The sequence below is a fragment of the Pollicipes pollicipes genome, unplaced genomic scaffold (assembly GCF_011947565.3).
Source record: "Pollicipes pollicipes isolate AB1234 unplaced genomic scaffold, Ppol_2.1 Scaffold_1600;HRSCAF=1878_pilon_pilon_pilon, whole genome shotgun sequence".
In the NCBI taxonomy this organism is placed as follows: domain Eukaryota; kingdom Metazoa; phylum Arthropoda; class Thecostraca; order Pollicipedomorpha; family Pollicipedidae; genus Pollicipes; species Pollicipes pollicipes.
In genome coordinates, this window is record NW_023595962.1 from 17,932,472 (window position 1) to 17,952,216 (window position 19,745).

At 52.3% G+C, this 19,745-nt stretch overlaps 1 protein-coding gene across 2 annotated transcripts in view; it reads right to left on the reverse strand.

Annotated features, from left to right (window-relative positions):
- The window catches only part of LOC119100623 (Ig-like and fibronectin type-III domain-containing protein 1), a 68,214-nt gene that overhangs the window by 14,900 nt on the left and 33,569 nt on the right, over positions 1–19,745 (reverse strand). For both annotated transcript variants that reach the window (XM_037223814.1, XM_037223737.1), the window contains 9 exons: positions 16,551–16,629; positions 14,173–14,334; positions 11,387–11,667; positions 10,539–10,756; positions 8,141–8,347; positions 5,355–5,510; positions 2,407–2,581; positions 1,823–2,002; positions 205–465 (listed from right to left, as the gene is read on the reverse strand). In XM_037223814.1, the coding sequence (XP_037079709.1) occupies positions 205–465; positions 1,823–2,002; positions 2,407–2,581; positions 5,355–5,510; positions 8,141–8,347; positions 10,539–10,756; positions 11,387–11,667; positions 14,173–14,334; positions 16,551–16,629 (1,719 nt within the window). The remainder of the gene's footprint in view (positions 1–204; positions 466–1,822; positions 2,003–2,406; positions 2,582–5,354; positions 5,511–8,140; positions 8,348–10,538; positions 10,757–11,386; positions 11,668–14,172; positions 14,335–16,550; positions 16,630–19,745) is intronic.

Sequence of the window (19,745 nt, forward strand, 5' to 3'; positions counted from 1 at the left end):
ACAACTATCTGGCACTAAGCAACAAGAGCATGTATAAACACGTCCTTCCAATGTAAGCAGCACTTCCGCCCGATCTTGAATCCAAGTTAAAATTGCCGTCGACGGCAGGAAAAGGACAATGACCGCTGACAACCGACGGTTTTCGGCTTTTTATCCGTTGCCAGGCGGCTGAAAGTTGCTGCATTTTACAGCATCACTCCGTACCTGGAACTGGCCACCGTTTCCGTCCGCCTCCCAGACCAGCGTGACCGCGTCATCGGTGACGTCACTAGCGCGCAGTCCAATCACAGGGGGCGGCAGAGTGCCGGCGCCCTCTTCGAAGCACTGGACCGTGTTGCCGAGGTATGGAGCGCACTCGGAGACGGGCGCAGCCTGTCCGCGGCAGGGCCCCAGACAGGCGGCTGGAACACCGCGCCGGTGGCAGCAGGCAACGTGGTCCCGACCGGCGGCGGCGCAGCGCACCAGCTGAGGGCAAGCGGCATCAGGGGTTCGGTGGTGGCGTCGGTGGCAGCGCACCAGCTGAGGGCAAGCGGCAGCAGGGGTTCGGTGGTGGCGTCGGTGGCAGCGCACCAGCTGAGGGCAAGCGGCATCAGGCGGTCGGTGGTGGCGGTGATGGCAGCTGGTGTGCATGCAGCCATGCAACAGGTGCGGGAAAGGGCAGCATAATTTGCTTAAGGGGTGGGGGAGAAGGTCAGTGAGAACGTATTACGCTGCCATTAGTCTCCGTCCGGAGGGGGTGGAGGGGAGGGGGTGCCCTCTGGCTGCACCTGGGCGTGCAGTTGTGTCATGCAGGCAAACGTTTGTAAATGGTGTCAGCCGGTGAAAAGGAGAGCAAAGAGCACGAGGTGCTGCACAAAATGTCATTAGGGTATTGGTAACGTGCGAGCAGATATGTCAACAGCGGATCAAAGGTGTCAGCAGCGAATACAGTCCGTAAAAAGTATGCAATTTTGAGCAGGGAAATAAACAGAGGCATCGTCTGAATGACAGTTATCAGTCACGTGGCATGTCACGTGCCTTCGTGGGATCAGATGAGATCCCTCGGGATCAGATGAGATCGCTCTGGATCACATGCGATCACTTGGGATCAGAACACCGCCAGGAACGCTGCACTATCGTAAGGTCGGCGGCGCGCGCCAGCGCTCATCAGAAGTGAAGCAATAACACAATGGGGACCGACGGTTTTCGTTTTTGTTTTGTTATAAATACGTCTGGAGCGTAACAAATGACAGAGGAGCAAGGTGGTAAGTCAGCCAACGCCGAGACCAACATTTGAAAATAAGAAGTGTCGAACGGCATCTTAGTAAGCCCACCCGGTGCACTGTATGCGAAAGCTCGCTCGGACCCGACCCAGCATCGTAACGGCAGTCAACAAATCCACGTTGGTCTTGTGCTATCATCCGAACCTAGGTTAGTATCAGAAAAACCAGCGACCTGCGCTGACCAGGTGACCTTTACTGACCAGGTGAGACGCTGTAGCATTGAGTCGCCTGAAAGACACCAGCGACCCAGACAAGACCAGCGACCCAGACAGTTTGACACTGTTAGCAGCACCGAGTGTTCTAGTCGCACTCAGCCTGGAATACATTCATGCAATGTTGTAACCACATTTATACACATAGTCCGCAGCATCCTCACTGGAAACCTGAACTAATATTCTGCTTTCCTTCTGACCAGCGAGCACGTTCCCTCCCCCTTGCCGCCTCCAGGTCAAAGCCTGACGTTTACTGGCTTTGTGTTGTCCAGAGCGCCCACATCAGCCCTGGCCCACCAGCAGCCTTCGCTAACCGCGTGTCGACCTCCGGAGCTGTTCCCTAGTGACCTTGTCCAGCTCGGAGAGACAGACGGCGGTCAGACGCCGGACGGTTGTCATGTTGACCCCGAGGTCACAGAGGGTCAGGCAGGTGCCGCTGACCCCGGCGCGGCGGCAGCAGCCGTTGAGGTCAGCCACCTGACCCGCCTGCGCTTCCGCCTCGGCAGCCAGCACCGCCGCCGGCAGGGTCTGCGGCAAGTTCAGCGGCGTAAGGTCAGGTGGCGGAGCAACAGCGGAAGACAGGACAACTGTGGGAGAGGATGCGGAAGTGTCGGCGGAGGTAATCATAAAATGGAGGGAGGGAAGGAATCAGATCCCATGTATCTTAAGCTACACAGATGTGAATAGGGAAATGATCTAAAGCTAGGATTACAGCTGCTCAAGCCGCTTCCACGGCTGCAGACCTACCAAAAACCGCGCCGGCAACATCCATCACCCCAAGCAAAACAGAAACTATTCCCACCACGCCACCACCAGCATCATCTTATCATCATCATCACCATACTTCTATGACGTGTAGAACCAGTTCAACTCCAAACAAAGCCCGGCCGCCAGACGTCCGCGCTGTACGCCCGCCACCTGCGGCCTCGCACCTGGAACAGCACTCGGGAGCTCTCGGCGCCGAGGCCGTGCTCGTTGTTGGCCAGCACGTAGAACTCGTACGAGGAGCCGGGCGTCAGGCCGTCCAGCAGGTGCGGTGGGTGAGCTCCAGTCGCGGACGAGTAGGCGGCGTCGTCGGCGCCCGCCGGCCGCACGCGGACCGTGTAGCTGCGGCGACAGAGGCAGCCACGCGTGGAACAGCGGGACACAGTGCTACCAGCGGGGGAGGGGGGAGGGAATCGAACGCAGACAGAGACCCGTCGCTGTCGCAGCTGAAGTGGAGTGGCATCCCTAACCTAACCCGCATACCTGTGTTTCAGCAGTCGTGATGCCAGATCACCTTGTGTTTCAGCGATCGCGATGCCAGATCACCCTGTGTTTCAGCGGTTGTGATGCCAGATCGCCCTGTGTTTCAGCGGTCGCGATGCCAGATCACCCTGTGTATCAGCGGTCGCGATGCCAGATCACCCTGTGTTTCAGCGGTCGTGATGCCAGATCGCTCTGTGTTTCAGCGGTCGCGATGGCAGATCACTGGCTGTTTTTTCTCACAAAATCCTTCGAGCTTGCGAGCTTTCTCACCTGACGCCTTTTCTGTATTCCTACCAAACAAGAACTCGCCATCCACGCTCCTTCTTTCCTGCCACGAAGTTCGTTTCGGGGCACTGAGATCTCAAGAAATGCATACAGAAACTTTAAATGCATTGAATATTTGTACCTTTCTCTGCTCCCCTTCTTCCGTTTTCTTCCTAGCTTTCATGTGTAATGCACTTTGTGTCCGTCCGACACCAGAGCGCCTGCCTGACAGTCCCCCCCCCCCCCCCACCCGTGGCGGATGAGGTCGAGTCGCTATTTGTATAGATTCACCCTGTTTACCCTGACTGGGATGGCCTGCAGGCGATGGCAGCACCCGCGCTAAAGGTCGGATGTCGTCATGGAGCACGGTGGACCACATCCAACAGCATGGACGTTTGGCACAAAATTATGCCGTTGGCATGAAATTACACAATCGGGTGGTAGGGGCCAGCGCCGACACAACAAGCAATGCTTAGCGCGAGCTTTGACCCCAGAAGCGCATTCAAATAACCAAATGAAAACTTCACAGGTCATGAAGACGAGAAAACATTTGGACACAGCTGAACCTCCTGTAAAACGGGTCACTCAGGCCGTGCCACCTGGCCTTCCTGAAACTGAAACGCTGACCTCTGAGTTTCACTGATGGACTATCATCAGTAATCTTATAAGATACGGCCAATGGAAAAGTCATTTTCAACGTCTAACCATGCAACCCTTAAATGAGCAAGTTATGGAGATCACTTGGTGACCTAATTCGCCCTAACTGGTCTGACTTTCTAGTTCCACGCCTCATAACATATCTCAAAGGAAATTTTCTACATTTGCATGGGCTTTTGAACTGAAATAGCCAGCTTGAAGACCTTTCGGCGCTGTTCACAACCCTGCCCTTCTATGACCTAAGCCCAGCTAGTTTCTGAACTACGCGCCCGCAAACTTGGGGAAAGGTATATCGGGGAGAGTATTTCAAAGTCACCTTGACATTTATGACGTCATAATAGCGTCATTAAAATGCCTTTGTTTCACAAACTATGCGACGATCAAGGCCAACACAAATACAATTGTCGAGGTGTAGATATCTGGTGTTCGTAAGCGCGATTTCCTGATAAAACGGCCGTCAACTCACTCTCGATCAATGTTGTGCAAGGCACAATGATGTAATAAAACCATGATGTATTCAGAGGCATATCTACTAAGCAGATAATTGTGTTTCCTAGAGCAGTACTTTCCGCTATAAATGTATACCAATAGTCATTTCTAAACAACCATTTTTATACTTGTTATACGTGAGCAGGTTTCATCATATCTTATGCCTGTCGCAAGATCTCCAAACGTGAAACATTCCCCTTGAACGTTTCTCGTTGGTTTATCATCGCACCATAATACAACACGAGTCATCTGATACCGAGTAGACTCAGACGATTCAAAGACTCACTCAAGAACGAGACCGCCGTTGCTTTGCCGGCCTGGCCGTTGCTGTGTAGAGAAGGTGCTGGTGAAAGTGAAATGCTGGAAATATAAGCCGCTAGTTTTCTTCGAAGTCTAGCAACCGCTTGTCACGTGAGCGGGTCCTATGACCAGTTTGCCACGCTAGGCAGGTGTAAATGTAACGCAGATTATTGCATTGCCACGTGGATTAGCAAATACCTAGCTGAAAGTCATCTGCATTTAACTATTGTTGCGTGATGTGGACATTGTGTGGCGTGGGTGTTGGTGAATGTGGAATGAAGGAAATGGAAGCTTCTGACAAAGAACACTGGTTTGTTGATTGACTTGCCAGAAGGACCGGCACAACATGCGTCTGTCACGCCAGGCAAGTCTAAAGTTGTTACAACTTCTCTCCCTCTCTCCTCTCCCTCTCTCCCTCTCTCCCTCTCTCCCTCTCCTCTCCCTCTCCTCTCCCTCTCCCTCTCTCCCTCTCTCCTCTCTCCCTCTCCCCTCTCCCTCTCCCTCTCTCCCCTCTCTCTCTCCTCTCCTCTCCTCCCTCTCTCCCTCTCCTCTCTCCTCTCCTCTCTCTCTTCTCTCTCTCTCTCTCTCTCTCTCTCTCTCTCTCTCCTCTCTCTCTCTCTCCTCTCTCTCTCTCTCTCTCTCTCTCCTCTCTCTCTCTCTCTCTCTCTCTCTCTCTCTCTCTCTCTCTCTCTCTCTCTCTCTCTCTCTGGCTCTAGCTCTAGCTATAGTTCTAGCTCTATCCTTCTCCGTTTTGGCCTTTGATTTCTCCCCGCCATTTCCCACCAGCCTCTCTCACCTTCTTAGACTCCCGCTCCCTCTTACTCTTTTCCTTTCTTTCCCTCTCTCTTTTCCCCCTCTTTCCCACTCACGTCCTTCTCTGCTTCTATCGCTGCCTCCTCTCCACTTGTCCCTCTGGCCTCACCTGGTCACTGTGTCTGCCAGAGTGCTGGGCGGGTCCCAGCGTAGCACAGCGAACTCTGAGTCGGTGAGGGCCACCAGGGGACTGAGAGGGGCCGACGGCACCACGCCGTACCCCTGCATCAGGCACGAGGCGAAGCTATCCATGTAGTGCACACACCTGCCGACACCGTGACACCGTGACACACGTGCCACACGTGACACATGCGACACTTGGACACCGTGACACCATGACACCGTCACATACATGTGCGTGCCACACGTGACATAGTGACACAGAGACACAATGACAAGTGACACGTGGCACAGTGACAAGTGACACAATGGCGCATGATGGTGCATGATGCCACGCGATAATGCCATTGTAATGGAGCGGTGCAGGAAACTTACGGCATCTGATTGGCCTCCATGGCGTAGGTCGGATATACTGCTGGAAACCCAACAGTGTACGCCAATGAGCCTGCACCAAACACATTGCACGCTTAACATCTGCCAAGCCCACCAGCGCAGATGGGTGCACGCGGAACACCGCACGTAGTGTAACACAGAGCACACGTTCACGGTAAGCTAGCGTCAGCATGATAACATTTGACGCAGTAACTGTTGGTCAACATCATCAAACATCATCACGTCAAATGGCAGGGAGCTGAGCCGTTCACAGCCGGGAAATCGTCGATTCCTTTTATTTTTAGAGGGAGCCCAGCGCACGTCCTAACGTCCTTTTGTGGGCCGCCAGCGACTGCATCATCCATATTAACGTCCATGGGTCCATGGGTGCAACCGGCATTCCCACCGCTCGCCAGCCACGCAGCCGCTCACCGCTCGCCAGCCACGCGGCCGCTCACCGCTCGCCAGCCACGCAGCCGCTCACCACTCGCCAGCCACGCAGCAGGGCCACGAATAGCCAAGTGATTCTAGATATTATGTGACACACAGACACACAAAATATAACAGCGGCTATTGGTATCAATTTTGAAGGGGGGGGGGGAACAGATCGCATCACCTCCTTTTCGTGGATGGACAGCGGCCGCCGGTACCCTGTAAGTGCCTCTCCCCCGGACGGTCATCGGACCGGGGCCCTGCACGCTTGAGGCCTGCGCCTCTTTCAGGAAAGCTGCTATGTCCTTGTTTGTCGGAGCCTCCAATCACTGCGCACACTCTCACTGCCGCCCGAGTGTAGCAACCTTTGGGTCGTAGTAGAGCGTTTTTATTGTTTACAGATGTTAAAATGTCCCGTCTTTATTCGTACTGCAGGCCGCCCGAGGCCTCGTATCCTCCGGACATGCAGAGAACTCTACTACTCCACAGCTATGTCATGTCACGCACGTTAACACCAGAGAACTGTTTGACTCCCAGGACGGCAGGAGCTCGTGCCCTATGTTTGACTCTCAGGCGGGAGCAGCTCGTGCCCTATGTTTGACTCCCAGGGCGGCAGGATCTCGTGCCCTATGTTTTGCTCTCAGGCGGGAGGAGCTCGTGCCTTTTGTTTGAGCCACCTGGGTGGTGTAGTTTTTATCCACGCTTTGCTTAACAAACCCTGAAGTCCTACTTCAAGCCAACAAACCTCGCAGCCGCGCGCAAATCCGTGGTACGCAACATTACGACCGAGGACAGCGTGATGCGACCGAGGACAGCGTGGGGCTGCTGAGGACAGCGTGTTACGGCTGGGAACAGCGTGGGGCTGCCGAGGACAGCGTGTTACGGCCGATGACAGCGTGTTACGGCCGAGGACAGCGTGTTACGGCCGAGGACAGCGTGTTACGGCCGAGAACAGCGTGGGGCTGCCGAGGACAGCATGCTACGGCCGAGGACAGCGTGTTACGGCCGAGGACAGCGTGGGGCTGCCGAGGACAGCGTGTTACGGCCGAGGACAGCGTGTTACGGCCGAGGACAGCGTGGGGCTGCCGAGGACAGTGTGTTACGACCGAGGACAGCGTGTTACGACCGAGGACAGCGTGTTACGGCCGAGGACAGCGTGTTACGGCCGGGGACAGCGTGTTACGGCCGGGGACAGCGTGTTACGACCGAGGACAGCGTGTTACGGCCGAGGACAGCGTGGGGCTGCCGAGGACAGCGTGTTACGACCGATGACAGCGTGTTACGGCCGAGGACAGCGTGGGGCTGCCGAGGACAGCGTGTTACGACCGAGGACAGCGTGTTACGGCCGAGGACAGCGTGTTACGGCCGAGGACAACGTGGGGCTGCCGAGGACAGCGTGTTACGACCGAGGACAGCGTGTTACGGCCGAGGACAGCGTGGGGCTGCCGAGGACAGTGTGTTACGACCGAGGACAGCGTGTTTCGACCGAGGACAGCGTGTTACGGCCGAGGACAGCGTGGGGCTGCCGAGGACAGCGTGTTACGGCCGAGGACAGCGTGTTACGACCGAGGACAGCGTGTTACGACCGAGGGCAGCGTGTTACGACCGAGGACAGCGTGTTACGGCCGAGGACAGCGTGTTACTGCCGAGGACAGCGTGTTACGGCCGAGGACAGCGTGTTACGACCGAGGACAGCGTGTTACGACCGAGGGCAGCGTGTTACGACCGAGGACAGCGTGTTACGACCGAGGACAGCGTGTTACGACCGAGGACAGCGTGTTACGGCCGAGGACAGCGTGTTACGGCCGAGGACAGCGTGTTACGACCGAGGACAGCGTGTTACTGCCGAGGACAGCGTGTTACTGCCGAGGGCAGCGTGGGGCGGCCCTTCGAAGCGCAGGGTACGATCGCCCCCTTCCCCGCCCGTTACTGTGGCTCCAAAGGGCGCCGCTCTCGCCTGGTGGTCCTCACTTGAAGTGCCGGTAGTCGAGCTGGGTCACCGAACCGGTACACAGGGGCATGCAGGCGGGGGGTAGGCCGCGCGCGCGGCAGCAGTCGCCCTGGTCACGGCCGTTCGCCAGGCAGGAGAAGGTGGCGCCCGTCCAGGGGGAGCACACGATCATGTCCGTGACGACGATGTCGGCGGTGCGGGCCGGGTCACACAGCTTCTGCAGACACCTGTCGGTGTACAGGAAGCCAGGTCACTGACGACAGTGTCGGCGCCGCGGGCCGGGTCACATAGCTTCTGCAGACACCTGTCGGTGCACAGGAAGTGAGGTCACTGACGATAGTGTCGGCGGCGCGGGTCGGGTCACACAGCTTCCGCAGACACCTGTCGGTGCACAGGAAGTCAGGCGCTTGAGACGCGGGGTGTCGAAACGCCTGAGGTCACTGGTCAGTCCAAGCCTGGCGACATCGGGTGTGACCTGACCCCGCCTAGAGGTCATCCAAATCTGAATTCGTAGGAAGACGCACACTACGTGACTGTGAATAGTCTCGGTCACCATCTTACGAGACACATGGGATCAACAAGTTATAACACACTTGAGGCGCGGGTCTCCCGGCACCCGCGGACAAGTCATGATAACGACGTGTCTCTGACACCTAAACGGCACCGGAGCCCAACCCGCAGGGGGTCACGTGACCCGTGCCCACTTGTGGGCCCGGGTCACCAACATTCCTGAGACACCGGGCCAGCGGACACTTTGGACACGCCAAGACCTCAATCCCGAGACAAGTGTGTTGGTGGCGGCCGGACGCCAGGACACGATAGCGTAAGACATTTGGAAGCATGGGACATCAGACGGATATTAGACTCATGCTATTATGGTATCTAAATACACGTTGTTTGCCCGACGAAAAGCGGCTATCGATAATAGAATGCTCGTCTCAAATTGAGCCTGTCAAGGTAAGTCGAACACCTCGAGACTTTTGAGGGGATGCTACGCAACAAAGGAAAATGCCTATGTCCGCTTGACAAGTTGCCGACCGGCTAGAAGTCTAACGCTGTTAGGTATACGCCGCCGAAGGCATTGATTCTTTTTCAAGCTGAAATTGAATGTTTCACATTTGAAAATATTAAGGCAAGCATCACATACGACGAATTGCACTTGACAACGCAATTTCTCTGTTTATTAAAAATGTTCCTCAATGCGTCACTGTTCCTTGTACAACATTGATTAGGAGCCAGTTGACGGCCGCTATTTCTTGAAATTGCGCTCGCAAACGCCAGATACGAACGACTCGACCATTGCATTTTTGTTGGCCTTGATCGCTGCAGAATTGTGGAAAGGTAGGATTTGAGCGAAAGGTAGATTTGAGGTTATCATGAGCTAGCAAATGCCAACATGATATTGACATACTATCCCCGTAATAGTATTCCCATCTTCGTGGGCGTGTAGCCCCCCCAAAAAACTGGAAGGGTTTAGGTCTTAGAAAGGTACGGCTGTGGACTGCACCGAATGATATCTTAATCGGCTAATTTAGTTTCCAGCCAATTATAATAAGGAGCTTTGCCTTTAAGCTGTAATTTCAATTTAAATGGAGTGTTCCACATTTCCATGTGGTTTCAAGCTGAAATAGCAATCTTGGAGATCGTTTGGTGCTGTTCGCAATTCTGGCCTTCTTATAAACCACTCTTGTTTCTGAGCTACACTCCCCGAAGATAGCGAGATTATGTTGGGGATAGCATTTCAAGGTCACCTTTGCATGTAAGACGTCATTCAAATCATGTCATTCCATGAGTCATGCGGCAATCAAGGACAACATAAATCTAATGGTCGAGTCGTTCATGTCTGTTGTCCGTGGCAATGGATGACGGCCTTCAACTGTCACCCAATCAATGTCGTGCAAGGTACAGTGACGTAGTCAAACAGTGACGTACCAACGCGCGCATTTACTAAATAGCGAACTTGTGCTGTCTAGAGCAGGCTTTTCTACTTAAAAGTTTACGAATAGCTATAAGCAAGCTTGTTTCACCATATCTGTTGCTCGCTTCAAAATTTTCAGCTTTGAAATATTCCCTTTAAATAAGATGATATTTGAAACGACCAGCACTAGACTGAGGCTCTAAACTGATGCCCAGATGTTGTATTGGCACTGCCACCAGCGCTCCACGGGTAGCCGTGTCCCAGACGCCGGGCATGCAGGGCTGCGAGAGCAACCGGGCATGCAGCTCAACAGACACACGCGGCCAGCATGAATTCCACCCCACATGGCACAGCGCTGACGAGGATGATGATTTGGAATTTAGGGCGCGCCGACCACCCTGCTCATTTGGCGCCCATGGCAAGGAACTGCCAGAAATCCACTGCGAAGTCGGCCGTCTTCGCTCAGTTCTACCAGCTCTCTGGGCTGACTCCAGACTAACCTCGGCTCTCTGACGCCGGCCTCCTGGCAGCACTGTTTGACCTCTGGCAGTGCCGGCGGTGCCCCGACCCCGGCACGGCTCTCCGGCAGCCAAGTGACCGCCCGCACCCGGTCGGAGGGCAGGCTGCCCCCGTGGTCGTTGTATGCGGTCACCGAGACTTGGTACATGGTGAGAGGCCGCAGTCCTGACACCAGCAGCGAGCGGCGGGACCCACTGACCTGCGGTGGCGGGGTCACCGGTCAGCAGGGGTGACCTCTCTGACAGGGGTCGGATGGGTCAGCGCGGAGGAGATGGCCCCTTGTACAGAGGTGAAAGGAGTCAGAATGGAGGAGATGACCGATCGGATAGGGTCAGATGGGTCAGCAGGGGAATCACCGGGTAACAAGGTCAGCGTGTGACTGTTGTGGCGGAGAGGTCACCCAAAGGCGGTAAGAATCAATTCGGTCTTAGTCTCGATGTACGGTTGCATTAGTCCGTGCGTTCCTTGCGCGCGAAAAGCCAGCCTGGTCAACAAAACGCAAACGCATTACAGAAAAAAGCATTACACATCACATAGACAACTAGAGACCATGTTTTGCTCATTGATAAAACCTGCTTAGCAAATCACGAAATGCTGCAAAATACTCCACTTGCCACAAATGCAAGCATTCCGCAGCTAGCGTACACCTTGGCAATCTATAACCATTATAGAATGCATATTCTAGCAAACACATGCGGTGTACTGGCGTAGCAAAACCCTCGTAAGTCGCAAGCATGCGCCAACAAATAGCGGCAGCAGAACTGTACGACGGAGCAAGCAATGGAGAGAACTGTAGACGCATCGCCGACAGTTTCCGCCACCTACTCACGTTATAGAGCTGAGTCAGGTCATCACTCGCGTCCTCCTGTGACATCAGAGAGACATCTTGTGACGTCAGCGCGACCTCTTGTGACGTCACCACCTGCGAGCCATTTCCCTTCCGAAGCCCCAGACGTTCGCCATCGAAGGTGCGCAGACGGGTCACGCGCACGGCGAACCAATCAGCGGCCGGCGCGATGACGCCACCACGCCCGCTGATCCAGCTGACGCGCAAAGAAGTCAGCGAGCGAGCTGTGACCTCCAGCCGGTCCGGCGACGTCGGCAGTGTCTCTGGGTCACACAGCGGCAAAGGTCACGGGGAGACTGACCCCGAGACTTTCCTGGGCGCCGACAGCTCACTGGGTCACAACAGTCACGGGAAAAATATGATCTTGAGATAGCCTGAGGCAATGGCGTTTTGGGTAACCCGGGGTCTGGGAGTCACGGAGAAGTGGCGTCAAGAATGCCTTGGTCGGCATCAACGCACTGGAAAACGCAGGACTCAATGGTGAGGGTGGACAGCCTGCCACCGAATGGATCTGAGGAACTGTTCATGGCGATGATGACACGTGAGGCTTTCATTACACAAATATCAAAGGTCAGGTGTCGGAAATGGCTATAAGGCGGCTCGTGTGAAGTCGCTGAAAGTTTCTAGACACTAAACAATGCGCAGTACAGGGATGATGGACCAACGACTGTGCGACGGCAAAAAAATCAAAACATCCTGTTAGAACCAAGTACGAGCTATATTCTAGCGCGCATAAGCGCAAACACCTACAATAGCTTCGCATTTCAGCCTGTAGCGTGTCCTTTGAAATACAGTAGTAGATCTGTTCATGCATCACAACTTGGAAGGATCCGACAAAAAGACACCAGAACGTGTGAAGAGACATGTTTACGCATGTGACAGCAAATGTCCATGCAAACAGTGTGTTCCTCCAGCCGCCGGTGGGGCTCATTTTATTTAAGGATTTTTCGTTCGCCTTCCAGACAGGGTCCCACTAACCTAAGGTGATATCAGAAGTCACCTGCCATATGGACACCTCATCTCATATGCAGATGACACTCAACTCCTGGACCACGCTCCTCGAAACAAGCCGAATCTCGAAGCTAAAAGAGTGTAATGCGTTGTCTGGAAATATCAATTTGCGACCTAGAGGCTCGGTTCAGCGCAAACTCATTGAAAACGAATAAGGACAAAACCGACTTTTGCTCGGATAGGTTGAAACTATATTGTAAAAAACCTGTCATTTTCACTTTACGATGGATGGAGAAGCTATCGAACCTTCACGGAGCATCAAACTTATCTGCGTGATCGTAGACTGGATGTTTTCGTGGGAGAAGCAGGACGCCAAAGTCTTGCAAAAATGCGACGGAATTATAATATCGCTGTACCGCCTCAGGTTTAAGTTTATACTTGATGTTCTCCAACTTATTATCGAAGCCTACGTTTTTCCACATATGTGTTACCGTCCTTGCTTGTGGCATGGGACGATCAAGTGTCGGTGCAGCGCGTTACAAAAGTTAAAGATTTTGCCGCCAAGTCTGTCTCTGGCATAAAACGCAGCCAGCACACAACACAGACTTTGGAATATGTAGGCTGGCCCCGGATTAATGATTTTGGGAACGAGAGGGACGTGCAGAAAGTATGCAAAGCTCTAAGCTGTAAAGAATCACCTCCAGCTGTCCAATCTCTGTTTACGCTACGTTCCCCTTTTTTCGCTAAGGGAGACGCGCTCCTCCATGCCAACGTCTCTCCACTCGCCCAGGTGCCCATTGGAGGCCACCAAGCGAGCCTTTAATGATCTTACAGCGGCACCTTGAAACCGGCTGTCTCCGACCACCACCAGGTCTTCATCTCTAACTTTTGAGCGAATAAAAAACCCGCATTTCAAAATGCAGATGTTTAGGTCATGCACGTCAGTGTTAAACCCCTGCTAGGTACCTGTATGATTGTATGTCATATTTATGCACGAGTGTGATATTTGCAAGTCAATGCAAACTCCATATGCTTACAATTTATATGCATTTCATCATTGGGAGTGTACGCTGGGCTTAGCACATTCTATTGCTAAGTTAGATCATCCATTTTTTTTTACTTCGTACGTACCCCATAGCTTCGACGTCTCTTATCGTCATATACAGCTGCGGAAAAGCGCTGCCATCTTCTAGCCTGCATCATATCATATTTATTGCACGTTAGTTTATCGTATCGTATTTCATAGCCTAGTTCTTAGCTTCGTTTGTTATGATATACTTCGTAGTATCGCCTGTTATAGTGATTTTATAATGTGTTATCACGAGTGAGTGAGTGATGTAACGACCGGAAGGTAGCGAACGTCGCAACACGCCGAAACCGAAAAACCCACCTCGTGGACGGTCGTCGAGCAAGCAAAGTACAAACACAAAACCAAATTGAATTTGAGGCGAGAACTTGCCTGACTGATTTGTCGCAATGGATACAAATCATTTAGCATTACTATGCACTGCGTGCATGGCAAAGTACACCAGTCCTAACAATAACCTCGTGCAGATATTGGTCAGCGACATAGATTGGTCGCTAAATACAAAATACAACATTTACGTACAGACCGCTATTATTTAGTGCGCATGCTGTATAACTTTGCAAATCACGGAAAATGCAAACGAGTTACATAACTTAATTCAATAGAAAAGACGTGCGCTGCTCACATTAACGAATACAAGGAATTCATGAAACTGACATGATCACACATGTGTGCTAAGCATGCAGATAAATCTGTCCGTGCCTGAGCACGGAGACCAACAGCGACTAACCGATCCCTCGCGAGATGCAGTTGATGATGTCGTTGGCGAAGGCGTGGCAGCTGAAGTAGTCTCTGATGGTGACCTTCTGCAGGAAGTGCTGTCCTCGGCATATGTGGGTACACATGTCCGGCACCCCCTGGTCCTCACAACACGGCAGGTGGTTTCTCCCGTCTGGAAGTGCCCAACACCAGTTGGGCCGTGTTTTCAGTGCGCCAGGCCATGGAGTCACCGACACGCCGGTATGTTTTTGACGTCCGGATACGAACGGGCAAATGTGTAATTGTACTGAAACCCATGTGCTTTTAGAGGAAGAGTTTCAATTGCATCAGCATGGACACAGTAATCCACATGGTACACGTGCGGGAAAGGCGGAGACCTGTCATACATGTGGTAGAAACGCAGTGTCCATGCTACATTTGATTTTTTCTGGCGTGAGCCGGGTTGTAGCCAGGGGCGAAAAAAGCCTCTGATTTACCGGATATGGCAGGTTACAGAAACTGAGACTGTTGCGGGCCAACTGGTGACAAAATTTCGAAAATGAGAACAAGTTTGAACTGACATGAAACAGCATAAAATGCCAAATAATTAGGCCTATTACTAGTCCTAAGAGTCGCAGCTAGCCGCAGCATCTTGCGACGAATGTGATCAGTTTGCTTTGCAGCGTTTTAAAGCGTCGTGCCGGTCGAGACAGATGGTCGCGAATGTTCGCCGCGCAGTAATGCGGTGGGTTCAGTGCAAGGATGTAGGCAACTGTTGGTTGTGCTCATGTCGTGAGGAGCTGACAGTCTGGAAGAGCGTAGCAAATCGTCAGTTTTTTCAGGTAATAGCGTTAAAAGCCCTGCTGATCAAGAAGGGTTGTAGTTTGTGGATAACTAAGCTCCAGTCCCAGAGGTAAACGGAGTACCTTGGAGCGACACATGTCAAGGATTCATCCGGGGATTCCTGCTGCTAAGGGGGACAGCGGCTTGGAGATAAGAGGCCGAACATCGCTGGTGTGGGCCTATCACATTGCCCTTTGCACCTCAGAGTTAGCGTACTGATCGGTGGACACGCGTAAGATAAAACGCTTTTAATGATCATTGTATTGCATATAAAGCTGCATAGAGGTGCGATGGGTGTTCACAAATGTCTGCATCTGTTACCAAATTTAAATGGGCTTTGGTCTTAATAATTGGGATCCTGTTGGAAAAAGGCGAGTAATGCATCGATAATGATTATGCAAAGATAGTGAAGGCCGCCAACACTTCCAGCTGATTTCACGACGACGTCACAAAACCAAAAGTGATATCACCTCCAATGCTATTAAAAAAAACATTTATCGGCAAATGTGGGGCTACAGGGATGCAGTTTTTCAAAGTACGTGTGGGGTGAGACAGGAAAGAGGAGGAGAGCGCAGAAAAAAAATGACTGAGCCTACCCCGAAATCTACTGAAATAAGTTTCTCCCCAGATAAGACGCGCTTTCTTTTCATGCTTAGCAGCAGTGGTGAAGTTTCTAAATATTAGTTTTGGGAGGCCGAACTAAAAAATTGTGAATAATAAAACAACTGATAAAGATGCTAACTAAAAAAGGAAGCCTCATCACTGGTTAGGAGGCGCATTTCCCCTCCCCTCAACTGAAAAGGAAACTAAACGCCTCTAGGCTGGTTATGTTAACTATGCCTTCATCTTGCGATTGTGTTAGCTTAGTCTCACCCATCATTCAGTGTTGGAAAGTCAGCAATTGATGTTTTAGTGCAAATGAACTCCCGAAACTAACATGTTTGGTGGCTGTGCTACGTTTTATCTAATTTGTCTTTGTTTTTGTGGTTTATCACAACTAGAGCTGTATTGCCATGGTTTCGGAAAGATTTGGCTCTAGGTGACAATGAAGATGGTTCAAATTTCGTCAGTGACAGAAAAGACACTTTTTCACCCTTGTTTGTAGTTTTGAGCCAGACATTAACGCAGGCGGTCAAGTATTTATAAAGTTTAACCATAATATGCCAAACCCAGCGCCCGTGCCTGGCCGTTGTCATATTAAAGCAATGCAAGCGTATGCCTTTAACCATCTGGCATGCACTGCATAGACTGCCCGAAAACAGGATTTAGCAGCCTGACTCCCACGCTCTCCGCAGGTTTCAAACAGCTCCCGAGGGCTACCAGATCTCTGCAGCGAATGGCATCAGCTCCACACAGTTTCCGCACATAGACACATTGAAAATTTGTAACGGAGCACTGCCAGGAGAGCTGATCAGGCATAATCTCCGACGGCACTGCAGCATGCTCCAGCCCGCTGTAGTTGCCGCTTGTTGGTGGAATGCTGGTTAACAGGTGGAGTGGTTGGTCTTGTCCCAGTGCAGCAGCATTAGCGGTGGTGATGCGGTGGTGATGTCCGTTTACGCTCACCTGCCGCGCAGTCAACAATTCGGGCGAAGTCGGCTTCGCAGGCGTCCACATCAGCCGGACCGCCGCCCGCCACCAGACCCTGTCCAGCACATGGCCGATCAGGTCACACACAAGGTCAGTTGTCCACATCAGCCGGACCGCCGCCGCCACCAGACCCTGTCCAGCACACGGCCGATCAGGTCACACACAAGGTTAGGCGTCCACATCAGCCGGACCGCCGCCGCCGCCAGACCCTGTCCAGCACATGGCCGATCAGGTCACACACAAGGTCAGGTGTCCACATCAGCCGGACCGCCGCCCGCCACCAGACCCTGTCCAGCACATGGCCGATCAGGTCACACACAAGGTCAGGTGTCCACATCAGCCGGACCGCCGCCCGCCACCAGACCCTGTCCAGCACATGGCCGATCAGGTCACACACTAGGTCAGCTTAGCGAGGAGGATAATTTGAATGACAAGATACACCGCAGGTGGCAGGACCCCGACCAACGGCATCTGGCCTGTTTTGGAGGGCTGGGGTGCACTGGTGAAACGATATTGGTGTTTGCCTCCTAGTCCTAGTCCATATAGTTCGTAACTTTCGACAAGATCCAGTGGCTTTTTAGAAGTTACACGTATCATTGATAAAAACGGGCATAAAAGAGACAATGTGAAACCTAATATAAATAGCCTAACACATCACGCATCGGTCAAGGGATCATCTCGGTGATCACACTACTGCATTCACATTGTAGCATCACACACAATCGAATACACACACGCACCCACTCATGTGCCAACATTCGCCTCAGTAGCAACTCCATAAGTTGGCGCTTGAAGCGGCCTAGACTCTGAACATTGCGCAAGTCGAGCGGCAGGCAGTTAAACAAATCCGATGCTCTGTAGCTAAATCGGCGAGTGCCAGATTTGCTCACCACTCGGGGGCGCCTCAGCTGGTTAGCCTGTCGCGTTTCATGAGTGTGCTCAGCACGTGTGAACATCACTTCTATATCTGGTGGCTGACCCGTGAGTAAGGCTTTTTTGAGCAAGCACAACATATGATATCTGACGAGCTGATCAGCACTAAGCCATCGTAGATCCCTGACAACATCCGATATATGGTCACAACTTCTCTTTCCGCTCACAACCCGCGCACAGAAGTTCACGTGTTTTTGCACGCGATGGAGCTGGGTGGCTCCGTGAGTACCATACAGTGCTATACAGTATCTAATGGAGGAAAGAACTAGAGCTCCGACGATGCGAACGAGGGTGTCTCTTGGGAGTACATGCTTGGCATGGGACAGGGCCATCAGAGCGCCCGTCGACCTGGCAACAGCTGATCAATGCGCTGTTCAAATGTGAGATTTCTGTCCATCACCAAACCAAGGTTTTTGACAGTATTGCTTTCAGTGATGTCAGCTGACCCGAACTTGACATGCACAGGAGGCATATTACGCAGCATAGTCTTTGTCCCGAAAACTATTAACTGCGTCTTTGTTGTATTGACTTTCATTGAGGGTTTGTTAAACCAGTCCAATACAATTGACCAGGTACTCTCCATGGTTCCGACAAGATGTTGCATTGCACTTTTCTTTCCAGTAACCAAAATATATGTGTCATCGGCATATTGTATCACCGTAGCACCTTCTGAATATAACGCTAGATCGTTCGAGGAAATGGAACATAGGAGCGGCCCGAGGGCGGTACCCTGAAATACCCCATCCCATTGGGAAGACAGAGAGCGTGCAGTATGCCCTGAAGGATATCTGATCTGAACCTGTTGGGTATGCCCGCAAAGGTAGCTTTCAAGCCATTTCGTGTCAATATTGTGTATCTTAAGCTTGGATAAGAGAAGCTGGTGATCCACAACGTCAAAGCATTTTGACAGATCTATCAAAACAAGCAGAGCGATCTCCCTAGCATCCATCGCGGTGAGTATTTTATCAGTCACTACAGTAAGTGCGGTCTCTGTTGAAAAGTTCGTACGATATCCGTGTTGTGTATGCGAAAATAAATCACGCTCGTTAAAATATGAGCTAAGCTGATGATGAACAATACGCTCGACTATCTTTGCTATCGCTGGCACTACAGAGATTGGCCTAAATTTGGTAGGATCGTTCAGATCACTGGTTTTCGGGAGCGCTGCGACAAGAGCGTGTTTCCAGGCGCTGGGCACCGTTCCCTCAATGAGACTGCTATTGGTGACGTCAAGTAGGGGACAGCCGACACCACGAAAAGACTTCTGTAAGAGCTGCGTACTAAGTTCATCTAGCACACAGGATGTCGTCGGGTTTATCGCAGACATAGCTGCAAGCAGCTCATCGCATGACAGGATGCACCTTAAATGAGCAGGTCATAACTCGGGGGAGCCTGACTGGCAAAGCCGTGCCTCGGTTCGGCACGCTGGCGGCAGTCGTAGGCCCTACCTTCACAAAGTAGCCATTCAGAGTATCAGGATGAATGTTAGGTGTGGCTGACGTACCCTGTTTACCGCCAATAACCGATTTAACGCACCGCCACATGCCGGAGTGACCTGCCTCAGAAATCTGCTTCCTAATATGATCGCGACAGTCCCGTCTAATAGCTGCCCGTGTCTGCTTATTGAGTGCCTTGTACTCAGCACGCGAACAGCACGCTAGAGCGACGCGGCGACGAACCATCAGCACACGCGTATCAGCTGAGACAGGCGGGGCGGATTGACAGCGCAGTTTAATGCGCCGGGCAGGCGCGACGGCATTCAAATGGGGTGTAAACACTCCTAGAAAAGAGCCCCACTTCTCAGACGTCGTCGCACTTCCATAGACGAGAGACCAGTCGGCGTTCATAAGCAGATCATTGAAATAATCAAAATCAACTCGATTCAGGCAGCGGGATGTGATGACATTGGTTTGGCGTTTCCCTTTCGATACTTTCAGCAATATTCGCGTGAAGTCATGCGGACTATAGTGACAGGCGGTGACACCACAGCGTTGGATGAGGTCCTTGTGATTTGTGATCGTAACATCTGACAGCGAGCCAGCAGGATGGTACGTTGGATAGGAATCGTTACACATATGTAGAGTGTAAGACCGTAACAGCTGCATCAATTTCTGATAGCCGGTGCCTGTGCTCGAGCCAATCAGGTTGATGCTTAAATCACCGGCGATCACTATTGGGCAGTCATATGTGGACATTACACATTGTAACTGGTTCTCAAAATCATCGAGATCATCACAC